A 25,618-nucleotide genomic window follows, 5' to 3' on the forward strand; every position below is an offset into this window, starting at 1 on the left:
AGTCAATGACATATCAGGATGGCCGGTGCCCGGGTTCCTCACCTCCAGCGCGCAGGCAGGGGTGGGGCGCCCATCGCGAGAGCCTGGAAGCCAAGCCCACTGCTGCTTACCGAAAGCTCCCACGCCGACGAAGCCCTGGGTGGGCGTGGAGGACGCCCCGAAGGACAGGCTGCTGCCCGACGCGCCCACTCCGGGGGCAGAGGCGTTCTGACCAAAGGTGGGCGTGGAGGTGCCTAGAAGCAGATGGCAGAGCACTGTGGAGCCGCGGGGGCAGCGGGCACCGCCCCGGCTTCCTCAGAGTTCTGTGCAGCTGCAGAGTGGGGTCGGTCCCTGTCCCCTCGGCTGCCACCGCACAGCACAGCACTCAGCAGGTCCCAGCTTCCACCAGGACTAATCCTCGTTAGCATCCCCACAAAACCCACCGCTGTGGCCCACGGCTGTCCTCACGGTACCTGCCCTCTCCAAGGCAGGCCAGGCTTTCTGGTGCTCACGACTCAGGGCCCAAGGTGTGTGTGGGGGCGTCTGCCTGCTCCCCAATGCTGTTTCCACCCCCCCCATCCTCATCAGCTCCGTGTCCTTGCCGGTTCACCTGGTAACCGCCACGCGGTTCCCTGTCCTCATCTGTCACCAGTGTTGATGGCCTTACTGTGTGGTCTCTCGACCTCGCTGCCTGAATCTGCTCCTCTGCCCAGCCTGCCACGTGTCCGAACCCCAGGCCCCACGGTGCTGCACACCGCGCCCTCCCTGCACCCCGGCTCCTACATTCCTCCAGCTTGTTGAGACCAGGGAGCTCTGGCCCTCTGGCAGGGCTGGCCCAAGCCGCAGCAGGTGAGCTCCAGCCAGCTGCCTGCACATCTCTGCTGCACCAGTAAACTTGCTGGGGAGACAGTGCCGACTGCTCCCCTTTAATTCACAAGGACAGCTTCCCCGCCCAAAGGGGCCCATCCCTCACACCCTCCCCCACTCCGTTCCCAGCAACCCAGCCTCCCTGAAGCGAACTTGATCACTCCACGCATGCTGCCAATCCCGCAACCACCTCCACGCTGCCTGCTTCACCCTCGCTCGCGCCTCCTCCGCCTCCTCCGCCTCTAACCCTCTTCGCCACGCCCGCGATTCTACCCCCCATCACAAGGTGGCGCCCTCGCAGAGCCCCGCCCCACGCAGCTGCACCTGCAGTCACTGGCCACGCCCCTCCACGTGCTGCTTACCGCAGGCTCCCAAGGAGACCGCGCCAGCCAGATCCCCAGTCTTACCTCCGAACACAGGCTTGCTCTCCGGCGTGCTGGCCATGTTGAAGGCAAAGGGGTTGGTCTGGGTGGGGGCCCCCAGGCTGTTCTGACTCAAGGCCCCCCCGAAGGGTGTGGCAGTGCCTGTGGCCCCACTCTGTCCGGCGCCGAAGCTGAACGCTCCCGAGGTGGAGCTGGCGCCTGGGGTGGCCACGCTGAGCCCAAAGCCCCCACCGCCAGCTGGGGCGGCTGGCCCCCCGAACGTGAAGGGCGACGGAGTCGTGCTGCCGAACACGGTGCTACTGGTCCCGCTGCTGGTGGTCGGCGTGGCCGCCCCGAAGGAGAACACCGCAGTGGTGCTGCCGAAGGCGGGCTGGGTGCTGGCAGGGGCGCCAAAGGCGGCAGCCGTGGCTTTCAGACCCCCGAAGGAGGACTGCGTGGCACTGCCGAACGCCGGCTGGCCAGTGGCCAGCACCGGCGCTGCACTTGGGGCCGGGGCTGCCGAGTTCCCGAAGCTGAAAGAGCTGCCGAAGCTCGGGGCGAGGGCTGGCTTGGCGGCCCCTGGCTGCTGCCCCTCCACGGCCCCGAACGTGGGCTGGGGGTTGGCTCCGGGGTACGCCGGGGCGGCGGGCTTGGTGCTCGAGCCGAAGGGAATGTTGAACGCCGGGGTGGTCGTGCTACTGAACGTCAGCGTGGGCTGGCTGGGGGCGGCGGGGGCCGAGGTGCTGAGGGAGCCGAAGCCGCCGAAGCCGGCCGTGCTGCTGGCCGCTGTGTGGGCAGCGCTGGGGAGGGATTGGCCGAAGGTGGCGGCGGCGGCCGAGGTGGGCACGGCAGGCTTGCCGAACTGGAACATGGAGCCCACGGCTGGGGTGAAGCTGGCGGCGGAGGCGGGGGGCGCCCCGAAGAGGAACGGCTGTGCCGCGGTGGAGGCAGTGGTGCTCGTGCCGCCGCCCACGCCAAAGCCAAACGCTGGCTTCGCGGAGTCCGCGGACGAAGTGGTGGTGACGCAGGCCGCCGCGGAGCTGGCAGCAGCCAGGCCCGTGAAGAGAGGGGCGGTGGCGGCTGTGGTGGCGGCGGCTGTGGTGGTCTGCTTAAAGGAGAAGGGCGTGGCCGAGGGCACGGGCGCAGGCAGCCCCGAGCTGCCGAAGATGGGCTTGAAAGTGAGGGTGGAGGCGCTGGTCGTGGTCGGGGCAGGGGCACTGGCAGCTGCCGCGGTGGTGACCGGGGGGCCTGGTGGCGAGGGGCCCTCGCTCTCGCTTTTAGGCGTGGCCACGAACATGGGCTTGAACATGGGGGAGGCTGTGGTCGTGGCGGGGGCAGTGGGGGCGGTGGGGGTGGCAGGGGTGGCAGGGGCGGGGGGCTGAGCGGGCAGGGAGCACAGTGCGCGCAGCAGTGTGCTGGGTGGGGGTGAGGGCTCGGCCTGAGGGGCTGCAGGGGCCTTGGGGGTGTCGGTGACGGGTGTCGGGGCAGGAGCAGGGCTTAGCCCCAGGAGCGGCGCTGCAGGCTTGGAGTCGGAAGACGTGCCCGCGAGGGGCTCCGCCTGGGAACAGCTGGCCGGGGCCGGTGGGCTGGGCGTCTTCGGAGGCGGAGGGGTGGCCGTGGCCGCAGCTCCAGCGGATTCTGGGAAGAGTGGGAAGGGAAGGCAGCTCTGAAGGCAGGCTGTGCTGTGCTCTGCTCTGGTGCCTGCCGCGGTACTAGGGACACGCGAGGCCGTGGACAGACACGACTCAGAGGGCGCTCCAGGTCCGTCAGAGGGTGCAGTGGGGAACATCTGCCCCCAGAGACCCCGAGTGCAGCCCCACGTGCAGAGCACGCAGCCGGGAAGAAACCGCGACAGCTGCGGGTGCGAGTGGCAGACCCGGAAAGACCCCCAGGGACAGGGGCCACCATGAGGCCGGCCCGTCGCCCAGCAGGCACACGCAGCACTGACCCCGCAGACACCGGGGGAGTGGCATTCTTGCTTTACAGATGGAGGGCTCGGAGCAGACAGGGAACTCGGTTTCAAATCTAGGGTCAGAAACCAAGCCGCTTCCCCAGGGCCACATGGGGCCGCCACCTCCCCTCAACTCCCTGGGAAGCGACAGCGAGACCTCGAGCTTGTGCCCGCTCAGGGGCTGGCGCTGTGCTACAGCGAGTTAAGCTGCCGTCTGCAATGCTGGCTCCCCGCTAATGCACCTGGGAAAGCAGCAGCAGGTGGCCCAAAGTGCTTGGGCCCCTGCACCGGCGTAGGAAGCTCCAGGCTCCTGGCTTCACCTGGCCCAGCCCCTGCCGTTGCAGTCATCTGGGGCGTGAACCAGTGGATGGAAGAGCTCGCTCTCTGCCTCTGTTACTTTGCCTTGGAAAGAACTAGGTCTTTGTATAAAAACCACCCCAGGCCGAGAGTGACCGCAGGGCGCTCTGGCCTCGGCCGGCGTGGCTCACCTGGCGCGGCTGGCGGGCCCGGGCAGCTCTGCATCTTCTTCAGGCTCTCCAGCAGTGGGTTGGCGCTGGGGGCCGGCAGGCTGGCTGGCGAGGCTGCAGTGGCGGCAGGGACCGGGGGGGCGGCGGCGGCGGCGGTGGGGGCGGGGGCAGGCAGGGAGAAGGTCAGAGGCGCCTGGCTGCTGGGGGGGTTCTCAGGTGCGGAGTCGGAGGCCGCATCTAGGGAAGACGACCAGACTCAGCCAGCCTCCGCTGGGCTGCCCAGGGACACGGAGGGCGTGGGGCGGCGCGCAGGTCCGCCATCCCAGATGCTGCCCCGGCCGCCGTCCACTGCTCTCCAGGTCTCAGCGATCAGGGGCAAAGACAAACAGGAAGCACGGGTCCCTTTCTGTGCCTGCCCTCCCTCCCCCAGACAAGAAGCCCTCGGGGGTGGGGGTGGGGGCAAACCTTCTGGGATGCACCTGTCCTCCGCTCCTTACCAGTCGTGTCCTCCAGGACCTTGTTGAACCACTGCAACGAAGCTTTCTTCTCCATGTCAAAGTCTTCAGCAGTGACAGCATAGCCGAGCTGGGGCGGGGGCGGCTGCGCGGACAAGAGGGAGAAGTCAGGCCTGGCAGGGCACGCCGGAAGGGACACGCACTCAGCCTGCTGGAGACAGCAGCGGGACGCGAGGGCGGGCAGGAGACACGGATGAGACTATACCAGGGTCAGCTGTTCCCCTCGACGGGACGGCAGCAGCTGAATCTTCCGCTTACGCTGCCCAGAGCTGCCAGGTGTGGAGGGAGAGCTCCCCGGGCTTTGTTTCTTCCACGTGGCCGTGTCTGCAGCTGGAGAAAGAAACACAGACTTGGGCGGGGCTCTGAGCACGTCACGTCGCAAGCCTGGGCGCGGTGTGTGGGCCTTTGGTGCTGCCTCAGGAGGGGATTCATGGAGTTTTCAGGGACCGCAGCGAGGGCTCAGGAGAGCAGGAGGCCCCCTTGTGGGCTTGCTCCTTCCGCACGGAGCTGTGCTCCCTTTCCGCTCCCTCACCAGGCCGTGAGGCCCCCACCAGGGGGCAGAACAGCTGGGGCTGCCTCCAAAGTAGGAGCCAGGCCAGTGTTTTTTCTCTGGAAAATACCCAGCCTCAGATACTCCATTCCAGCAACAGGGAAGGACGGATGGGAAGGTCTGGTCTGCAGACTTGGTTAACAAGCGCTTTCAGTCCATCTCTGAGAAGATTCTATTTTCCACAGTTTGGACACGGGGGCGGTAGCAGCAAGAGTATTTCTAACAGGGAAGAGGACGTGGACAGACACTTGAGGTACCAGGGTAAGAGCAGAAAACGGCTCCAAATGCTGCCCTGCAACTGCCTACCAGACTAACCCCCTACAGGGCTCAGTGCCTCCAGCTGCGCCTGTCTGTCTCGGTTGGTGTGTGTCACCTTTGTCCTCATCACACTAGAAGCTCTGCGAGACAAGGACTTCTCTGCCTGTGTCTAGCGTGCCCTGCACATCACAAGGCTCACACATTTTTCAAGGCGTATTAATCCGCACACCCTTCAGACACACTTTTCCCATGGCCGCTCCTGCTCGCTTGTCAACTTACCCCTTTCTCCCTGGGACTCCTTGTCCGTCACCAATGGAGGTGATGAGCTGGAATGATGCCCCATCTCCTCCTCTCTGCAGGGCACAGAGGCAGGAGTTAGTTCAGAATGAACTCTAGACCAAAGTGCTGGATCACTTCTTATACCCTCCTAACCACCAAGTGGCCAACGCCCAGAACGACCACAATGTATGGCCCGAAGATGTCAGAAAAAGAAGTCAGAACACGATTCCTACAGACAAGCAGGGAGAAACCACCATAGGGGCCGGCGCCAGTTCTAGTCCAGGCTGCTCCTCTTCCAATCCAGCTCTCTGCTATGGCCCGGGAAAGCAGTAGATGACCCAAGTCCTTGGGCCTCTGCACCAGAGTGGGAGATTGGGAAGAGGCTCCTGGCTCCTGATCAGCACAGCTCTGGCCATTGCAGCCATTTGGGGAGTGAACCAGCGGAAGGAAGACCTTTCTGTCTCTTCCTCTTACTGTCTGTAACTCTACCTCTCAAATAAATAAATAAATAATAAAAAAAACCACCATAAAGTAACATTCTTCCAAATCTTCCAACCTGCCAAGTTCCTGGGAATCCTGGACACAGACCCGCTGACCCGTGAGGGCGTGGAGCTCTGGGGCGTGGGAAGCACCTGGAGGGCCAGCTGCTGCCCACGGACACGCTCCTCCGCAGGCGGCCTCCACTCTCGCACCTGTCCCTCCCACTGGGGCACGAGGAGGCAGAGCCGAAGGCCTTGCAGCCAGTGTGAGCCCGCAGGAGCCAACAGCAGCCCTGGGAGCCCCTCGCTGTCCTCCTCTTGTGGCCCACATCCTTGGAAAAGAGTTGAGGGCACTCTCCCTCCTCTCCCCTCTCACACAGCCGCTGAAGAGAGTGCTCCTTACCTGGTCTTCTTTGCTGGTCTCTCTGGCGTCTGGGAGCGGGAGGAGGCCGGGCTAGAGAAGGGGGATGACGTGGGGCCGCTCTTCTTCCACAGCTGAAAGGCAAAGGGAGTGGCCGCAGTGAGCCTGCCGGCAGCGGGCACAGAGCCCTCAGCACGACTGTGCAGCGAGCACCCCTGGGCTACCACAAAGACCCCTTGGTGAAGACAGGCTCCTGGGAAGAAACCCAATTGCCAGGATTGATTCTGGAGGCAAAGATGAGACGAGGAAAGTGAGGCAGCGCTGGTGTCAGGGCACTGCCGGTGACACTGGCATCACTTCCAGCTCCCTGCTAATGCGCCTGGGAAAGCAGCAGCAGATGGCCCGAGTGCTTGGCCCCTGCACCCACACCAGAAGCAGCTCCTGGCTCCCAGCTCCTGGCTTCAGACCAGCCCAGCTCCAGCCACTGTGGCCATTTGGGGAGTGAACCAGCGGATGGAAGACCCCCCCCCCCCCTCTAACTCTTCCTCTCAAATAAATAAATAAATCTTAAAAAAAAAAAGAGTCTAGAAAAGGACCCTCCTACATGCACTTCCACTGTGACAAAGGTAGTACAGCAGAACAGACACTGCTGAGAGAAATGAGCCGGGGAAACCCGCCCTGGGGGCTGGGAGAGCTAGGACACGTCAGTGCTACTTTTTGTTTAACAGTTATCAGACTGTTAAACTGTTAAAAAAAAATCCTTTGGAAGACCTCTCTCTCTGTCTCTCTCACTGTCCACTCTGCCTGTCAAAAATTTAAAAAAAAAATAATCCTTTGAAACCAGAAAAAGTAATACTTGTACATTTTACAAATTCCAAAATCAGGGGTCAGTGCTGTGGCACAGCAGGTAAAGTCGCCGCCTGCAGTGCCAGCATCCCACATGGGTGCTGGTTCGAGTCCCGGCTGCTCCTCTTCCGATCCAGCTCTCTGCTATGGCCTAGGAAAGCAGTGGAAGATGGCCCAGGTTCTTGGGCCCCTGCACCCACATGGGAGACCCGGAAGAAGCTCCTGGCTCCTGGCTTCGGATCAGCACAGCTCTGGCCGTTGTGGCCATCTGGGGAGTGACCCAGCAGATGCAAGGCTTTTCTCTCTCTCTGCCTCTCTGTAACTCTGCCTTTCAAATAAACAAATCTTAAACAAACAAGAGAATCCAGTGTTGGAATTAAAAAACATTACAAAAATAATAGTATGCAGCAAATATTCCTGTAATCTCAATAATTATTTATTACTGGTTTCCAATGTGTCCCGTCAGAATTTTCTCAGGCACATTAAAAGATGAAAGAAACCAACAGACCAAACATTAGAAGGCACGGTACACACTGTTCTGTACTTTCTTTTCTTTTCCTCCCAATTTGAGAGATGGAGAGAGACAGACACATACATTTCCCATCTGCTGGTTCACTCCCAGCTGTCTGCAATGGCAGGAGTCAGAACTCCATCCAGGTCTCCCACATGGGTGGGAGCCGCCTCCCAGGGAGGGTCTGCAATAGCAGGAAGCTGGAATGGGAAGCCAGAGATGGGCATCAAACCCAGGACCTCCACGACAGGCTGGGGCCTGCTGTGCCATGCCTGCCCTGCACTCCCAGTGTTGAGAGCATTCACACAGTAGCTGTCGGGTTACCCATCCTGTTCAGCAGTTACACAGTATTTCCGCCTATGGGAATATTCTAAGTCACTTACAAAGACCCTGAAAAGACATTGTCTACATTGTTTCCAAGCTTCCATTATTAAAGTAACTGGATAACCAAAATCCTTGCACATGCACGGATAACTTCCTAAAAATGAGAAGAGGGGGTGGGTGGTGCTGTGGCATAGTGGATAAAGCCTCTGCCTGCAGTGCCGGCATCCCACATGGGCTCTGGGTCAAGTCCCGGCTGCTCCACTTCCGATCCAGCTCTCTGCTATGGCCTGGGAAAGCAGTAGAAGATGGCCCAAGTCCTCGGGGCCCTGCACCCACGTAGGGGACCTGCAAGAAACTCCTGGCTTCAAATTGAGCCCAGCTCCGGCCGTTGTGGCCGTTTGGGAAGTGAAGCAGAGACTTCTCTGGCTCTACCTGTCTATAACTGCCTTCCACATAAATAAATAAATCATCAAAAAAAAAAAAAAAAAAAAAAAAAAAAAGAGAAAGAAAAATGCCAGGTGCCCTTCAGAAAAATAGGTCAAAGAAATGTACTAACAATAATGAACAGAGAATTGAAAATAACACCAGAGCTGGCCTTGTGGCATGGTGGGTTAAGCTACCACCTACAATGCTGACATCTCACATAGACGCCAGTTCATGTCCCAGCTGCTCTACTTCCAATCCAGCTCCCTGCTAATGGCCTGGGAAAAGCAGTGGAGAATGGCCCAAGTGTTTGGGTTCCTGCCTCCTACATGGGAGACCCAGATGAAGCTTCCCAGCTCCTGGCTTTGGCTCGGCTCAGCCCTGGCCATTGTGAAGTGAACCAGCAGATGTAAGATCTCTCTCTGTTTCTCCTTCTCTATGCAACTCTTTCAAAAAATACATAAATCTTTTAAAAAAAATAAACACACAGGAAAAGGTGATCAAACAGCTATAAAAGACAAAAATTAAGTATCATTCTTCACCTGTCAACCTGGCAAAACCCCAAGGCTTTGGTCTGCTGGTGAGGCTGTGAGAAACGGTCGCTCTTGCACATGCGGTGGGAATGCTAACGAGCACAGGAATTTGAGTGTCTGCAACACTACAAGTGCTTTTGACCTGGGAATGTTTGTTTGTTTTTTTGTTTTTTTTTTTTTTAATGATTTTTTTTTTACTTGCAAGACAGAGTCCTGGGGTGGGGTGGAGGGCAGGGAGAGATCTTCCCTCTGCTGGTTCACTCCCTAAATGCATACAATGGCCAAGGCAGGGCCAAGCTGAAGCCAGGAGCCTGGAACTCCATCTGGGTCTCCCATGTGGGTTCAGCCCAAGGACTTGGACCATCCTCCACTGCTTTCCCAGGTGCACTCAGGAAGCTGGATCTGAAGTAGAGTGCCCGGGACTTGAACCAGTGCCCACACAGGATGCTGGCATTGCAGGTGGCAGCTTAGCCCACTGCGCCACAGAAACTGGACTTCTAGGAGTCTACCCCTGGGTGTGACTGCTGAGTGTGGAACGACATATGTTCGCAGATTGCAAACAACCCGATGTGTATCAATAGAGGACCGTAGTAACTAGCTAACATACACAACCATGTTCGAAGAAAAAGAATTTCTAAATTTTGCTGTGGAGGGGCTTGTAACACACGTAAGGTGAGAGGAGCAAGGTTCAAGCCTTTCTGTGTTGTTAAGTGCCTCAACGTCAGAAGGTGGGCTTCTAGATGCAGGCACTTATTTGCATGTGGTTAAAAAGAAACAGTGCAAGGGTAATCCAAAAGCACCAGAACCGTGTGAAGGGAAGTGGTGGGAAAGGAGACCTTTCTGAGTGGGTCTCGTCTTGGGTACTTCTTTGAATGATGCAGAATGACATCAAAGAGAAACACACAAACATCCAAGACTTTACAACATACCAACAAATGACCATTATGTATCAATCTGGTGGTGAAACCAACCAACACTTAGCTCAGGGGGCTTTAAAACACAGCTGCACACCCCTAGTATCTACACAGGGAATATACTAAGGCCAAAATGAATCACAGTTCTTAAACCTTACTGGAAACGACCCTGATATTATTACTTTTAAATTCTGTATATTAGAATCAACCAAGTAAGAAACTATGAATCAACACTTTTGTGTAAGAAAACATAAAAATATAAAATCAAACTACAGGTCTGGGGCTGTGGCAGAGCTGCCTCCTGCAAGCCAGCACAGCCTCCCGTGGGCGCTGGTTCGAGTACTGCAGCTCCACTTCCATCCATCTCCCCACGAACGAGCCTGGGAAGGCAGGGGAAGATGGTCCAAGGGCTTGGCCCTGCACCCATGTGGGAGACCCGGATGGAATGCCATGCTCCTGGCTTTGGCCTGGCTCAGCTCCAGCTGTTGTAGCATTTGGGGAGTGAATCAGTGGATGGAAGACCTCTCTGTCTCTCCTCTTCTCTGTAACTCTGACTTTCAAACAACGAACTACACAAATAAATTTCAAAAACAAATAAGTTACCTAACATGCCTGCCATCTTAAATCTGAACCTGAGGGCCGGCGCTGTGGCGCAGCGGGTAAAGCCGTCATCTGCAGTGCTGGTATCCTAGGTGGGTGCCAGTTCAAGTCCCAGCTGTTCCACTTCTGATCCAGCTCCCTGCTAATGAGCCTGGGAAAGCGGCAGAGGATGGCCCAAGTGCCCACATGGGAGACCTGCAGGAAGTTCCTGGCTATTGGCTTTGGACCAGCCCAGCTCTGGCCATTGAGACTATTTTAGGGATGAATGGAAGACCTCTCCCCCCTCTGTAACCCTGCCTTTCAAATAGATCAATCTTTAAAAAGAAGAAAATCAGAACCTGAAATACACGAACGAATGATTCAGAGTCCTCTTTCTTTTTGACAGGCAGAGTGGACAGTGAGAGAGAGAGACAGAAAGGCCTTCCTTTTTCCATTGGTTCACCCCCCAAGGCCGCTGCAGCCGGCGCACTGCGCTGATCCAAAGCCAGGAGCCAGGTACTTCTCCTGATCTCCCATGTGGGTGCAAGGCCCAAGGACTTGAGCCATCCTCCACTGCTTCCCGGGCCACAGCAGAGAGCTGGCCTGGAAGAGGAGCAACTGGGACAGAATCCGGTGCTCCGACTGGGACTAGAACCCGGGGTGCCGGCGCCACAGGTGGAGGATTAGCCTAGTGAGCTGCAGCGCCAGCCACAGAGTCCTCTTTCTGATCTATATCTTATCTCCCCTAGAACCCAGAATGCAGTCTCTCAACACCACTTCCGAGCAGAAGCAAGCAAAACCACCTGCTGAAGCTACCTGCAGTCCAGGTGCAAACAGTGAAGCCTTCTAGCAGACTGCTGGCGTCCAAACCAAAGGATACAAGAGCCCAGGGAGAGGGTGCCTGTCAGCCAAGGTTGGAAAAGGTTGCACATCACAAGGAGTAAGTACAAGGCATGGAAAAATGTGAAATGCTTATACAAACTTAAGATAATCAATAGCAAAAACCTCACAGTCACCTTTAGAATTAGGTATGGCATCAACACTTTCCTATGAGTCCAGCATTTCAGTTAATAAATGCAAGGGCGGGGCCGGCGCTGTGGCACAATGGGTTAATGCCCTGACCTAAAGCGCCAGCACCCCAAATGGGCAACGGTTGGAGACCTGGCTGCTCTACTTCTGATCCAGCTCTCTGCTGTGGCCTAGGAAAGCAGTAGAAGATGGCCCAGTCCTTGGGCCCCTGCACCCGCATGGGAGACCCAGAAGAAGCTCCTGGCTCCTGGCTTCGGATAGGCGCAGCTCCAGCTGTTGCGGCCAATTGGGGAGTAAACCATTGGATGGAAGACCTCTCTCTCTCTCTCTCTGCCTCTCCTTCTCTCTCTGTGTAACTCTTTCAAATAAATAAATAAATCTTTAAAAAAAAAAATAAATGCAAGGGCAATGACAGAATCAGAATGCCACCATTTTGCAACCTAACAGAACAATGGTGTGAGGTACAAATGGCAAACAGCTGCCCAAATCAGATGAAAAGCTTGCAGGAAATCCATGCAACACACCCGACTGACGACACCTGCACCCAGGGGCCAGCATGCCAATCACCAGACAGCCTCTGCCGGAAGTGATGCGACAGGAAACTAGCATCGCCTACAAAGCACTCGGCCAAATACTGACCCTAACCCTAGTCAAGGCCAAGATCCAACGAGCATGACAAATAGGGCACTGCGCCTGTTAAAGTGACAGCACGATGCGGCCGGCACTGTGGCGCAGTAAACTAAGCCTCCACCAGCAGCGCCGGCATCCCATACGGATGCCAGTTCGTGTCCCAGCTGCTCCTCTTCTGATCCAGCTCCCTGCTAATGCGCCAGGGAAAGTGGCAGAGGATGGCCCAGGTGCTTGGGCTCCTGCACCCTCTTGGGAGACCTGGAAGAAGCTCCTGGCTTCAGATCAGCCCAACTCTGGCCACTGTGGTCATTGGGGTGAAGCAGTGGATGGAAGACCTTTCTCTGTGTGTATGTGTGTCTCTCTCTGTAACTGTACCTCTCAAATAAATAAATCTTTTAAAAAATAAAAATGTCAAGATGATGCGGATTGAACCTAGAATGTGGGAAATTTCATAGGAGAAAACAACTCATTTTTACAAAAGCATGAAAAAAGGAGAGTAGAAGTATTACAGACAAGGAACAAACGTAAGGAACTGATTTTGGGCTCCTGATTCAAAAGGACTGTAATAAAGGCGACTTGAAGGTGGAATGACATTAACTAATATGAGGCTTTATGAAGAGGGAAAATAGTTATTAGGGTTGATGCTAAAAAATAATGTTCTCCCCTCCCACCCCGTGTCCCCAGCTGCTCCGCACGGAGAGATGGATGGCAGGCACCGCACCCCTCCGGCACAACACCACTTCAGGCGGGGAAACCCGAGTTTCACTGACCTACTCGGAAACTAGGGGTCAGAGCCAAGATATGAACCCACCCCTCCAACCTCCTTCCTCTAAGAGGGTTAGCAGCTCCTCCTCACTGAAAGCTCCAAGTTCTAACCTTTGATGAGCCGACGCAGGCTGGACTCGATCTTATCAAATCAGTGCCATGACTGCACGCACATCACCTACAAAGCGGCTCTGCCTCCCGTCAGGGGCACACACACACTGGCTCCCCTGCTGGGGTTCTATTCTGTGCCATTCAAGGAGTTGTGTCTCCTGTTGCCTTAGATGATCCTCAGTGCCAGCCAGACAGCAGGCGGTGAGCAAACTCCTGCTCTCCAGCTAACAGACCCCAGGACCCACGTCCCACACGTTCAAGAGCAGCTACTGTACCTGTGGGAAGCCCCGGGTGGAGCTGTAGGAGCTGGTGATGGCGTTGCGGCTGGAGCTGGGGATGCCACCTGTGTACGTGCTGGTCAAAGAGCTCACAGAAGAGGTGCGAGACCTCTTATTCAAGTGGTCATCTGAGTTTTGGGGATTCAGACCTCTCTTCAAAGACCCAGGCCTAACAAAAGGGAAAAAACATAAATGTACTGTTAACATCAACGTTAAGGTGTCAGCCATGGGCATGACAAGTTACTTTTTTTAAAGTACTTTTTTTTTTTTTTTTTTCAAACAATCTGCATTAAGAGTAACCAACCACGTTTCTAAGCCTAGAACTGGAATTCCCACACCCCCATCCTGTGGGACAGCCCTCAGCGTCTGTCACAGCACAGACAACGCCATCTCCCAGAGCGACCCGTGGAACCACAACTTCTCATACTGGACTAAAACACGTTTCCTTCAACTCCACCACGATCCGTTCAGAGCCAAACCCAGCAAGTGAGTCCGCCTCTCCCACGCGACCGCCTTTACTCTGGGGGCCAGAGGCTGTGACCCTTCCCCCACTTCCTCCCCTTTGGGCCAGCACCTCTACACTCTCAAAGCCCCTCCCCTGAGCAGCGCAGCACTGAGTGGAACACGCCGGAACAGTCTGCACGAAGGACACGCCTGTGCCCGTGTTCTCGCTCTCCCCTTTCTTCCTTCCGGGCACAGCCAGGAGTGCACTGGCTTGTTCAGCAGTCATTCTGCTCTCCAGACTCAAACTGTGCGTGTCAAGTACATTTAACTCTCTCTGCACCACTTCCCTTCCACTCAATTCTTCATCCAATGCATTTTAAAACTTTAATGTGCAAGCATTTTAATTCCGTATTAATGCATGTTTTCCACTGTATAAGCCCGCTCATCCTTGTTTATAAATGTTCCCAATTTCAAAGACGTGACCCTACAAGGATGCAGGACTCAGAGAGAAATCTACAGGGAAACAGCTCCCCTTCCCCAAGGACTGTCACTTACTTAGGCACAAAAGAAGCGGGGACTCCATTGGCCACCAGCGGCTCAAAGGCGGAGTGGCCACTCCCACTGCTATCATGGCGCCTGTAAGAATCAGAGAATTCTCAGTGACAGAATAAAGACATTTCCCCCCCTAAAGCACATTCTTACATGCCTGAAGCCTCAGATTATTTCTACAAAGCACAGGTTCTGTGCTCTTCCAAACCCCTACGCTCCTGAAAGGTAAACACAATCTAAGATTGGTCCTGGTAGGGAGGACAGGATGGAAACACTTCCCGTCCTTTAGAACTACCCAGTGCATCAGCTGTCCCCTTGCCAACTTCCCATAAAAGCACCACCATCCAGCACTTAGCACCTCACCGCTCACACATTACAAACAACAAAGACAATTCAGGGACCAAGTCCACAGCCAAATCACAGGAAAGTTAACGCACAGCCCTCAGCCACAGGCTCACCAGCATTGGGCAAAAGCAGCAGGTGGAGAGCGCGAGAAGCTGTCATTCCGCCCCCACCCCCACCCCTCTGCAGCTGCGACCACGGCACAAACTGCTCACTTGGCCACCTCCAGGCAGTATGACCGATCCTCCGATTTTACAGACACAATGTACTTAGTAAGATCGCTGTCACTTAACTCTGCCCTTTACAGTCCCAAAGACGGCCCCCTGGGAAACCATCGCACAAGAATGGTCCGGGCGAGGAAGTGGGCCAATCCTATTTTTTGCTGGGGGTCCACCCTCTCCTTAGTGAGCGCACAGAAGAGGTGCGAGATCAAGTCTTAGCCAAGGGAGCTCGTTTGGCCACTTCATCCATTTCCCTCTAAAGTCTCACAATGGGGATTCTGTCTTGTTCCTGCTCTGTCCACGGTGCCTGGACTGTGACCCAGCACACAGTGGGTGCTCAGGAAGTGCCTGTTGAATCGGAAACTGAGCGAAATCCTGAAGTGGCTCCTTGGGCAGCCGCAGAGTGCTCTGCACCCAACTGGCCACTCAGCCTCCGTTCTGCCCACGCTCAGGAAACAGACTCCATTTTTACTACATTAGCATGAAAACCAAATAGGGAAATTGGCTTCACGCTCATCGCTGATCCGCCTGCCTTACTCTGGTGCTCACTGTTCCTGGACAAGCGTTTCCTTCAGCATAAATACAGGATTTAACTGGTGATTACCCAAATAACTGCCAAGCACACAGCTGTGAGGGCAAGGTGTGAAAAGAAAACTGAACACATCTGTATCAAAATGTAGGAGCTGGGGCCAGCGCTGTGGCACAGCGGGTTAAAGCCCCGGCCTGAAGCGTCGGCATCCCGTATAGGCACCGGTTCGAGTCCCGGCTGCTCCACTTCCGATCCAGCTCTCTGCTATAGCCTGGGAAAGCAGTGGAGGATGGCCCAAGTCCTTCGGCCCCTGCACCTGCGTGGGAGACCAGGAAGAAGCTCCTGGCTCCTGGCTTCGGATCGGCACAGCTCCAGCTGTTGCAGCCATCTGGGGAGTGAACCATTGGATGGAAGACCTCTCTCTCTGTCTCTTCCTCTCTCTGTAACTCTTTCAAATAAATAAAATAAATCTTTAAAAAAAAAAAAAAAAAAAACGCAGGAAAACGCATCTGCCCTGTGCTCTGGGAAGCGGGCGGCCTCTACCTGTCCTTGTCGCCAGGCTCCTCTCCGAAAGCCAGGCTGGGGAGTAGCCAAGGCTCTCCAGCGGAAGCTGCTAGGAGCTGCGGGCCCGTGAGCCTGTCAGCACCCACTGCCCTGTCACCTTCTCTTATTCTCCAGGCCATCTGGGGACTGGCGGTCCTCTTCCTCCACCGTCCTCTTCTTCCTCTCTTTGAGGGCGTTCAGCACAGTCTCCTTCGCACACGGGTCTGGGGCGCTGGCTGCCGGTGAGGCCAGTGCTGCGTCGACGGTCTGCCCGGGGCTGGAATGGAAGACGAGATCCAAACAGTGAAGATGCTCCCTCCCCACTCCGAACGGCACAGGTGCGGTCCCTGGAAACCGGGGGCCCACCGACTCGCCAGAGTGTAGTGCCCCCAGAACCTAAAGCGACCGGCAAGACCATGATAAATGGGCGTTCCACTAGAATTTAGGATTTCTCTTTCAGATAAGTAGCTACTCCCTCTGGCTCCACGGCTGCTGGCCACGAGCAGGACTGCGGAAGGTGGTGGCCGCAGACGGAGGTACTCACAGCGGAGGACGGGTCAGCTTGCTGTCGGGAGGGGCTATCCGCACGGTCACTGGGCTACACACCATCTTGGAATTGCGCACGGAGAGCACAGCTTTCCTGGGACAACCATTCCAGCACACGGTGGGAAGCACTCCCAGCGCCGAGTACTGGGCTTGCTGGATCGGGTAGCGTCTTCGGGGCGTAATTACGAACCGATTCGATAAAGTCCCACAGTCCCTGCCGGCAACGGAGACGGCCCGCGTGAGCCCGCGCGATTCCCAGGCGACCCACACCACCATGGTTCTATGGCAACGCCCCCTACCCATTCCAGCTGAGGGCAGAGGGTGGCACGGGCTCAGACCTCAACCATCTGAGAGGGAAATTAAAACCTTGCCCAAACAAGTCAGGGAGCAGTGGCAGGGCGGTGTGCGGCCGGGGCGTGCAGGGAGGGGTTCTACCGCACCCACTCCCAGGCACGCCTTCTGCACCAAAAATCTAACCCATCCCCCTTTTGTCGGCTACCGGAACCAAACGAAAACGTTTCTTTAACTAAATCTGAGAGGTGCTGCCTCCAATCCCTCCCGGAGCTCTGCGAACAGAACCTCTGGTCCAGACGAGGCCGCAGCCAGCACGCGACAGGACCAGCAGGGACACGTCGGGGGTTACTAAACATTCGGATAAATCAAGACCACACTGAAGTGCAGGAGTTGCAAGTGGGAGGGAGAGCTCTGGCCACACGGTCTCTCGTTCCTACAGGGATAGGAGGCCCGGGGGCGGCCAGCACACACCACGGTTTTCGGTAAAAAGCACAAAACCACACGCGAGTCGCGGTTTGCAGGGCAAGGCCGAGCCGCCCGGGGGAGGCCGTGGGCCGCGTGTCCTACCTGTAGGAGGGTCGCCTGTTGGGTCGGAGAACAGGGGAGGAGAAGGAGGGGTAAGCCTGCGGGGTGCGGGGCGCCGGGGGCGCGGGCGCGCCGGCGCGGGCGGGCGGGCTGCGGCCCGGCTTCTCCCGCAGGTCCCTGCCCTCCTGCGCGCGGGCCGCGGGCGGCGGGCCGGGCTTGCCCAGGTAACTGCCCATGAGCAGCAGCTCGGCGGGGTCGGGTCCCTCGAGTAAGGTCCGCGGCTCTAGGAGATCGCCGTTTACCGCCGCCTTGGCCGGGGGCGAAGCGAGCAACGTTCGCTGGCGCCGCGCGTTCCGGACGAGCGAGGACACGGCGCGCGAACCGCGGGGCTCACGGCTCAATCCCCACCAGGCCGCGGTAGCCCCCACGGCCAGCCAGGCCAGCGCGGCCGCCGCCGGCACCAGGTACAGCACGAGGCCGAGCAGCGACAGGCCCAGCAGCGCCGCCCAGGCCGGCCCGCCGCGGCCCCAGCCTCCGCCCGCGCCCCGGCCGGCCCTGACGCTCGCTATGGGCCGCCGCCGCTCGCCTCCAGCCGCCGCAGCCGCCGGAGACATCGCGGCTCCGCGCCGCGGAGAAGACTTAAATATCCCAGCGTGCACCGCGCCGCGCGCCGGATGCGTCACTGCGCGCGCGACTCGGACGCGGCGCCTCCGGAGGAAGCGCTCCTGCCCGGCAACGCCCGCGCCCGCTCCCGACCGGGTTCGGGAAAGTGCGGGCTGCTTGCGGGAGGTGTCCCGCGCACCGTCCGCGGAGGACTCGCCTAAGGACTCGACGCTGCGGAAGGCTGCTCTCCCCAGCACCCTGCGCTCACACGTCTTGGGCGGCGGGCACTCAGCACAATTGCTCGCAGCGGTGCGGGATTTCGCAGTTAGCCCGGTTTTCCGACGGAGCGTTCGCAGCTAACGGGGATTGACGGCGAACCGCAAGGGTGGCGAGCGGGACCGCCGCGCCCCGCCTCGGCAGCGGGGATCTAGCTCTGAACACACTGCGGACCCAGCCGGACGGTGCTCCTGCAGGTCCCCGAGACGAGGGGCGGTTTTTGAGGGTTTGCGGTCCGTCTGAGAAAGGGGAATCGGCGGTTGCCGGGGTCTACAGGGTGGCGAGCAGGCAGCGACCGCTCCTGGTTCACGGGTTTCCGATTTAGGGGACAAAGTGTTTCAGAATTACGGCGTGGTGCTGGTCGCACGACCCTGCGAGCTACGCCTTAAGGAAGCTGTTTTTAAAGACCTGGTGGTTTGCCATTGCAGACCTTGGCCTGGCTCGGCTTTCCTCACTGATTCATCCATCCCGTCGACAGGCGTTAAAGGACTTAAGGGGGAAGGACAGATCGGAGCTTCAGGGCTCTCCGGTTAAGTGGGGAAAGAAAGGTGCACAACTCCGCGTGTGTGTGACGGGTGCGAGCAGACGCGCAGAGAGAAGGGACTGTCACCAGCCAGTGCCCTCAGTAGCCCAGAAGTCTTTACTGGAACTCGCTTCTGTTTGGAAACCGTGGAAGCAGCTGACGGCGTCCAAAGCTCTTTCAGGTTTTCGTTTACCTGGCAGGAGAGCACTGGCGCAGACGGCGCTAAGGGCATCCACCTGTCATTCCCGAGCGTGGCCCCTGGAGGAGCGTCAGCCTCATCACCACAACACGCAGCCTACCTTGGAGCCCACCCCTCCCTCTGACAAGAACGCCCCTTCTTACATAGTCAGTCCTCCTAAAACAACGGAGGCTTTGGGAAGATTCCCCTCAGATTCCTTTTTTTGCTGCAGATAAATTGCTTTGCGTGACAATTCCTCCTGGTGCAGGAAGCAGGCCCCGCAGTTGTGGTTGCATAACAGAATGAAGAGGGGAAGGAGGGCAGGGAAGCCGCTCGGGATGGAGCTGACAAACCAGCTGGAACAAGTTCCAGCCAGACGAGGGACCCCTGTGCAGAGAGGAGGAGGAGCTGACTGCCCCTTAATTGGGTTCCTCTCCCCGCCCCCCAAGTTTTTTTTAAAGATTTATTTTTTATTTATTTGAAAGAGTTACAGAGAGGTAGTGAGAGAGAGGTCTTCCATCCAATGGTTCACTCCCCAGATAGCCACAATGGCCAGAGCTGCACCGATCCAAAGCCAGGAGCTTCTTCCTGGTCTCCTATGTGGGTGCAGGGCCCAAGGACTTGGGCCATCTTCTACTGCTTTCCCAGGGCATAGCAGAGAACTGGATCAGAAGAGGAGCAGCCGGGACTAGAACCAGTGCCCATATGGGATGCTGGTGCCTCAGGCCAGGGCTTTAACCCGCTGCACCACAGCACCGCCCCCCCAAGATTTTTAAATTTGATTTATTCGAAAGGCAAGAGTGACATAAATCTTCCATCTGCTGGTTCAGTCCCCACGTGGCCGCGCCACTGAGGCAAGGAGCCAGGAATTTCAACCCGGGCTCCTCCCTGGGTGGCAGGAACAAGTACAGCAGCCCCCATCCACTGCCTCCCAGGCGCACAGCAGGGAGCTGGACGGGAAGCAGGGTGGCCAGAGCTCCCACCAGGGCCCCTGTATGGGATGCCGGTGTCCCAAGCAACCACTTGGCCTGCAGCACCACAGTGCCCACCCCGCGGGTTTCCTTAGCAACCCAGAAACTCAGAGCCGCTTGTCCCGTGTGCATACGCTCTGTCTGTAAAGGACTTTTCAGAAGTCCCTGTTTTCTTCGGAGAGTGGCTCAAGGACTCTTGCACTGGTGGAGAGGATGTCTGGTTGTCAACTGTGGGTGACCCCAGCCAAGGCCAGAGCCCAGCGTCCTCGGTGGAGCAGAAGTATCTGGCATAGGGCCGGCGCCGCGGCTCACTAGGCTAATCCTCCGCCTAGCGGCGCCGGCACACCGGGTTCTAGTCCCGGTCGGGGCGCCGGATTCTGTCCCGGTTGCCCCTCTTCCAGGCCAGCCCTCTGCTGTGGCCAGGGAGTGCAGTGGAGGATGGCCCAGGTGCTTGGGCCCTGCACCCCATGGGAGACCAGGAAAAGCACCTGGCTCCTGGCTCCTGCCATCGGATCAGCGCGGTGCGCCGGCCGCAGCGCGCGGGCCGCGGCGGCCATTGGAGGGTGAACCAACGGCAAAAGGAAGACCTTTCTGTCTGTCTCTCTCTCACTGTCCACTCTGCCTGTCAAAAAAAAAAAAAAAAAAAAAAAAAAAAAAAGAAGTATCTGGCATACACGGTCAGCATCAGATACCGTGAAACGAGTGCCCACGTTTGCTGCAGAGTGGACTCAGAAATGCAGAATGGTGCTTGCTTCACTTTCCACCAAGCAAGATTTGGCCCTCAACCAACCCCCGCCCCTTCTCACCCCTGAAGTCAGCACAGAACTCCTCTCCAGGACTGGTCCAGGACACAGACTTGGGTCACCTCCCCCTGCTCCTTGCTGGAGCCCCAGGCTGTGTCTGGGCACCTCGGGCGGTGGGAAGAGGGGTCTCCTAATAGTTCAGTATGGCGGGAGAGTAGGGGGTTTGGAAAGTAAGCAGGGCTCAGTAGAGGCCCCTCTGGAGAAACACAGGAGAAAGGGCAGTTTGGGTTCCAGCTCTTTCCCAATCCGTTCCTACAGCAATTGTTTCTCTCTGTTTAAAGTATTGGGGTTTCATATAAGACTTCATTGGAAAAGAACAGGTGGGTGGGGCCGGCGCCACAGCTCACTAGGCTAATCCTCCACCTAGTGGCACCGGCACACCGGGTTCTAGTCCCGGTCAGGGCACTGGATTCTGTCCCGGTTGCTCCTCTTCCAGTCCAGCTCTCTGCTGTGGCCAGGGAAGGCAGTGGAGGATGGCCCAAGTGCTTGGCCCTGCACCCCATGGGAGACCAGGAGAAGCACCTGGCTCCTGCCTTCGGATCAGCGCGGTACGCCAGCCATGGCGGCCATTGGAGGGTGAACCAACGGCAAAAAGGAAGACCTTTCTCTCTGTCTCTCACTGTCCACTCTGCCTGTCAAAACAAAACAAAAACAAAAAACAGGTGGGTGGGCTGTGTTGCTGAAGAAAAAAAAAATCCAGTGTTGTGGGGCAGCAGATTTACAGATTTATTTATTTCTTTGAAAGTCAGAGTTACACAGGGGAGAGGCAGAGAGAGAGAGAGAGAGAGAGAGAGAGACTTCCATCCGCTGGTTCACTCCCCAGTTGGCCGCAACAGCCAGGGCTGCGCAGATCCGAAGTCAGGAGCCAGGAGCCAGGAGCTTCTTCCAGGTCTCCCACGCAGGTGCAGGGGCCCAAGCATTTGGGCCATCTTCCACTGCTTTCCCAGGCCATAGCAGAGAGCTGGATCAGAAGTGGAGCAGACGGGATTCGAGCTGGTGCCTGTGTGAGGTGGCGGCTTTACCTGCTATGCCACAGTGCCAGCCCCCTTAGTGGGTTTAAAATGAATGGAGGGTGACTGTAGACTCCGGGTCAAGACTTGGACAATTAGGGAAGAAGGAAGATGGCAGTGAGTCCAGCAAGGGTTCTTTAACTTACCCTGAGCAGCTGGGGCTCTGTGGAGGAGCTACAGACAAAAGGCCTCCGCATACCAGTGGTGGGACGCTGAGTGAGACGCCCGGGAATGACGGTCTGAGCCCGGAGCGCCTCTGTGTCTAGGAGTCAGAGACGAACAGACACTATACAGACGTACAGACGTACACGACACTACAGATGGTTTAGTGAACAACGGATAAATGTGATCACGGGAACATGTAACACTTCTGAATGGTAAAGGACAACACAGGCCTACAAAAGCCAAGCCCAGCCAGGAAAAAGAATGGGTACTGTGGGTACTGGTACTGTGGCAGAGTGGGTGAAGCCGCCACCTGCAGTGCTAGCATACCTTATGGGTGTCAGTTTGAGTCCCAGCTGCTCCACTTCCCATCCAGCTCCCTGTTAATGTGCCTGGGAAAGCAGCGGAGGATGGCCCAAGTCCTTGGACCCCTGCACCCATGTGGGAGACCTGGAAGAAGCTCCTGGCTCCTGGCTTCAGATTGGCTCAGCTCTGGTCATTGTGGCCATTTGGAGAGTGAACTAGTGGATAGAAGACCTCTCTCTCTCTAACTCTGCCTTTCAAATAAAATAGATAAATCTTAAAAAAAAATGTTTAACACATAGACTCAAGAGAGGATTAGTTGCTAGATTTCTTAAGAAACTTTAAAGAATCAGTATCAAAAAGATGCCCCACAGGGCTGGCACCATCTGGGTATTGAACCAGTGGATGGAAGACCTCTCTCTCTGCCTCTGCCTCTGCCTCTGTTGCTCTGTAACTCTGCCTTTCAAAATAAATAATTCTTTAAAAAAAAAAAAATGGCCTAAGTACCTGGGTCCCTGGTTTCAGCCTGGCCAAGCCCCAGCTATGGTGGCCATTCAGGGAACAAATCAGCAGATGAAAGATCTCTCTCTCTCTCTGCCTCTCTATCACTCTGCTTTTCAAACAAATAAATCTTTTTTTCAAGGAAAAGGGTAAAATGTAAAAATGTCCTTTATTTGCAGATGACCTGATCGAGTTCACAGAAAACCCTAAGCAATCTACAAAAAATAAAAAATAAACGCCCTCTCCCCACAGAAGCACAAAAATTCGCTAGAACTAATGAGTGATTTTAGCAAGGTTACCAGAAACAGAGGAGTTAATATTCAAAAATCAACTGTATTTCTCTAACAAGAAAAAATCGGAATTTTATATTAAAAATACCCATTATAATAGCATGAACACATGAAATACTCGGATAAATTTCACAAGATACGTGCAAGATCTTTAAGCTAAAGAAATACACTAAGTCTGAGAAACATTTCTGAGAGAAATGAAAGAAAATATAAGTAAATGGAGAGAGAAGATGTTTATGGATTGAAAAATGCCATACTTTCAGGGAGCCATTACTCTTTTTTTTTTTTTTTAAGATTTTATTTATTTGAGAGGTAGAGTTACAGACAGTGAGAGGGAGAAAGGTCTTCCATCCTCTGGTTCACTCCCCAAATGGCCACAGTGGCTGCAGCTGCACAGATCCAAAGCCAGGAGCCAGGTGCTTCTTCCTGGTCTCCCAGGAAGAAGGGTACAGGGGCCCATGGGCTAGGGCCATCTTCCACTGCTTTCCCAGGCCACAGCAGAGAGCTGGACTGGAAGAGGAGCAGCCAGTACTAGAACCTGGCGCCCATATGGGATGCCGGCGCTGCAGGCAGAGGATTAACCAAGTGAGCCACGGCGTGGGCCCCTAGGCAGCCATTACTCTTACATTGATCTAAAGATTCTGGCCAAACTCAATCAAAAGCCCAGCAAGGCTTTATATATATACGTGTATGATTTAAACTTCATAGGGATATGCAAAGAACTTAGAAGAAACAAAGAATTTTTTACAATAAACAGCAGCAGCATTTACGTCAACAGCAGGAGTTACAGTAATCAAGGCAGCATGTTGCTCCGTGGAACCCAGCAGCGTCCAGGAGAAGACTGGCGCCCATATGTGGTCAGCTGACTACATGGCACCTCTGCAGTGCACCGGGGAAAACGCTGGAGCATGGGTGCAGATCTAACAGCATGTAACACACTGCCCAGAGCTCTGCAGCTTGGTAAGAACCAACCACTCGCTGCTGCGAGTCAGGACCGTGGGAGTGGACAGAGTGTGCGACTGGCTGAGGGTCCTCCAGAAGAAGTCTGCCAGGATCCCAGCCAGGGCCACAGCTGTCGCATGCCCCAGTGGAACCCTAGGATCTGCTCCCGAGACAGCTCACTGTTGCTGCTCCCAGGACGGCCCACAAGAGCATGGCTGTTGGAAGGAGGCCTTACTTCCTCGCAGGCTATGGGCACGCGGCCTCAGCTCCTGGCCACATGGGCCAGTGATATGAGGGAAAGGCAGAGCAAGGGGAAGCCATAGTGCTTAAAACATTACCTTATTTATCTGAAAGAGTTAGAGAGAGGTGGAGACAGCGGGGCTCACGGGTTCACTCCCCAGATGGAAGTGGGAGGACATCGAACACCACCACACCTAATATGGCTGCTGACGTGTGCATTAAGGGCACACGTGCTTGTGTGGGGAGAAAACAGCATCCACATTCTGTTTGCTTCTGGAAAGTGGGAGGAAGAGGGGATGGCGTCCAAGTGGGGTACACAGGAGAATTTCACTGTAGCCTCAACACGTTACTGTTTTTACAACAGTTTTATTTTTAAAATTTGTTATGTTTTATTTGCTTGAAGGGCAGAGTTAAGAGAGGCAGAGATAGAGAGAGAGAAGTCTTCTATATGCTGATTCACTCCCCAGATGGCTGCCATCTTCCACTGCTTTCGCAGGCCATAGCAGAGACCCGGATTGGAAGGAGAGCAGCCATGACTCGAACTGGCGCCCATATGGGCTTCCGGGCACTGCAGGTGGTGGCTTTACCCACTATACCACAGCACCCACTCCAACACATTTTTTTAAAAACACCTGCAACAGGGCAGGTAAAGCCTCCACCTGCAATGCCAGCATCCTATATGGGTACTGGTTTGAGACTTGGCTGCTGCACTTCCGATCCAGCTTCCTGCTGATGCGCCTCGGAAAAGAGCAGAGAATGGTCCAAATGCTTGGGCCCCTGCCCCTGCATGGAAGACCTGGAGGAAGCTCCTGGCTCCTGGCTTTGGTCTGGCCCAGCTCCAGCCATTGCAGCCATTTGGGGACTGAACTGGCAGATAGAAGATTTCTCTGTCTCTGTCTCTCTCTATATAACTGCCTTTCAAATAAAAAACAAAGAAATCTTTTTAAAAAGACACTTTGGAAAATGGAGTTAAAAGATGAGTTTGTTGGAGGAGGGGGAGGGACCTGAAACCTGACACTTGGTAAATCTGGGGGATGCATGCAGGGCCTTGGCTGCATCATTCTGCCCGCCTTTCTGAGGCTTGAAATGCTTCCTAACAGAACAGTTTTAAGGGGCCCTTGGGGCTCAGCAAGGGGAGGTTCCTGGTGAACCTGGCTAGAAAGGTCCCCATTATTATTTGTAGCAGGGGTCACACAGGCTGCAAGCCGGCTGATTTGTAAATAAGAAGTCTTCAGAACGCAGACACACTCGTGACGTACTGCCTGTGGCTGTGTTTCACAGCTGAGCAGCTGAGACAGGTGTGCATCAGCAGGAAGCTGGGTAGGAAGTGGGGGAGCCGCGGCACCTTCTCTGTGCTAGAGATGCAGTGGGCCTTAGGGTGCGCACAGCAGGACGCTATCATGCTTCCTCCCACTAGAGGGCGGCCTGACACTTCCCTATAATGGCACAGTGGCATCTATTAACCCCAACCTCCAAATACAGCCAAGCACTGTCCTGGGGAACAAACACCACGCCGCCTAAGGTTTGAATTTATTCTATCAAGACTGTTATCAAATGTATAGAATGGGTTAACTCCTAGTCTATTTCAGGCACCACCCAGGAAGTCAAAACGTGGCGGGTGCAGGCATTTGAGGTGCAGTGGTTAAGACGCTGCTTGGGACACCCACATCCCGTATCAGGGTGCCTGGCCTGGAGCCCATGGTTCCACTCCCGATTCCAGCAAATGTGCATCCACAGGTGAAGGTTCAAATGCCTGAGTCCCTGCCACCCATGTGGAGGACACGGATGGAGCTCCCGGCTCCTGGCCTCGCC

General features: G+C 56.0%; 1 protein-coding gene across 2 annotated transcripts in view; it reads right to left on the minus strand.

The window, feature by feature from the left end:
- Positions 1-25,618, minus strand: part of POM121 (POM121 transmembrane nucleoporin) — a 37,556-nt gene that overhangs the window by 1,576 nt on the left and 10,362 nt on the right. The window contains exons 1-12 of one of the 2 annotated variants that reach the window (XM_051835453.2): positions 17,047-17,658; positions 16,184-16,399; positions 15,758-15,916; positions 14,011-14,091; positions 13,009-13,180; positions 6,111-6,202; positions 5,229-5,302; positions 4,347-4,471; positions 4,124-4,226; positions 3,648-3,863; positions 1,254-2,846; positions 111-233 (exon numbers count right to left, since the gene is read on the minus strand). In XM_051835453.2, the coding sequence (XP_051691413.2) occupies positions 111-233; positions 1,254-2,846; positions 3,648-3,863; positions 4,124-4,226; positions 4,347-4,471; positions 5,229-5,302; positions 6,111-6,202; positions 13,009-13,180; positions 14,011-14,091; positions 15,758-15,916; positions 16,184-16,399; positions 17,047-17,618 (3,526 nt within the window). In that variant the 5' untranslated portion in view covers positions 17,619-17,658. Of the gene's footprint in view, positions 1-110; positions 234-1,253; positions 2,847-3,647; positions 3,864-4,123; positions 4,227-4,346; positions 4,472-5,228; positions 5,303-6,110; positions 6,203-13,008; positions 13,181-14,010; positions 14,092-15,757; positions 15,917-16,183; positions 16,400-17,046; positions 17,659-25,618 lie in introns of those variants that run through there. The other variant, XM_051835454.2, reaches the window with a different exon arrangement.

Source organism: Oryctolagus cuniculus, chromosome 19, assembly GCF_964237555.1.
Source record: "Oryctolagus cuniculus chromosome 19, mOryCun1.1, whole genome shotgun sequence".
NCBI lineage: Eukaryota > Metazoa > Chordata > Mammalia > Lagomorpha > Leporidae > Oryctolagus > Oryctolagus cuniculus.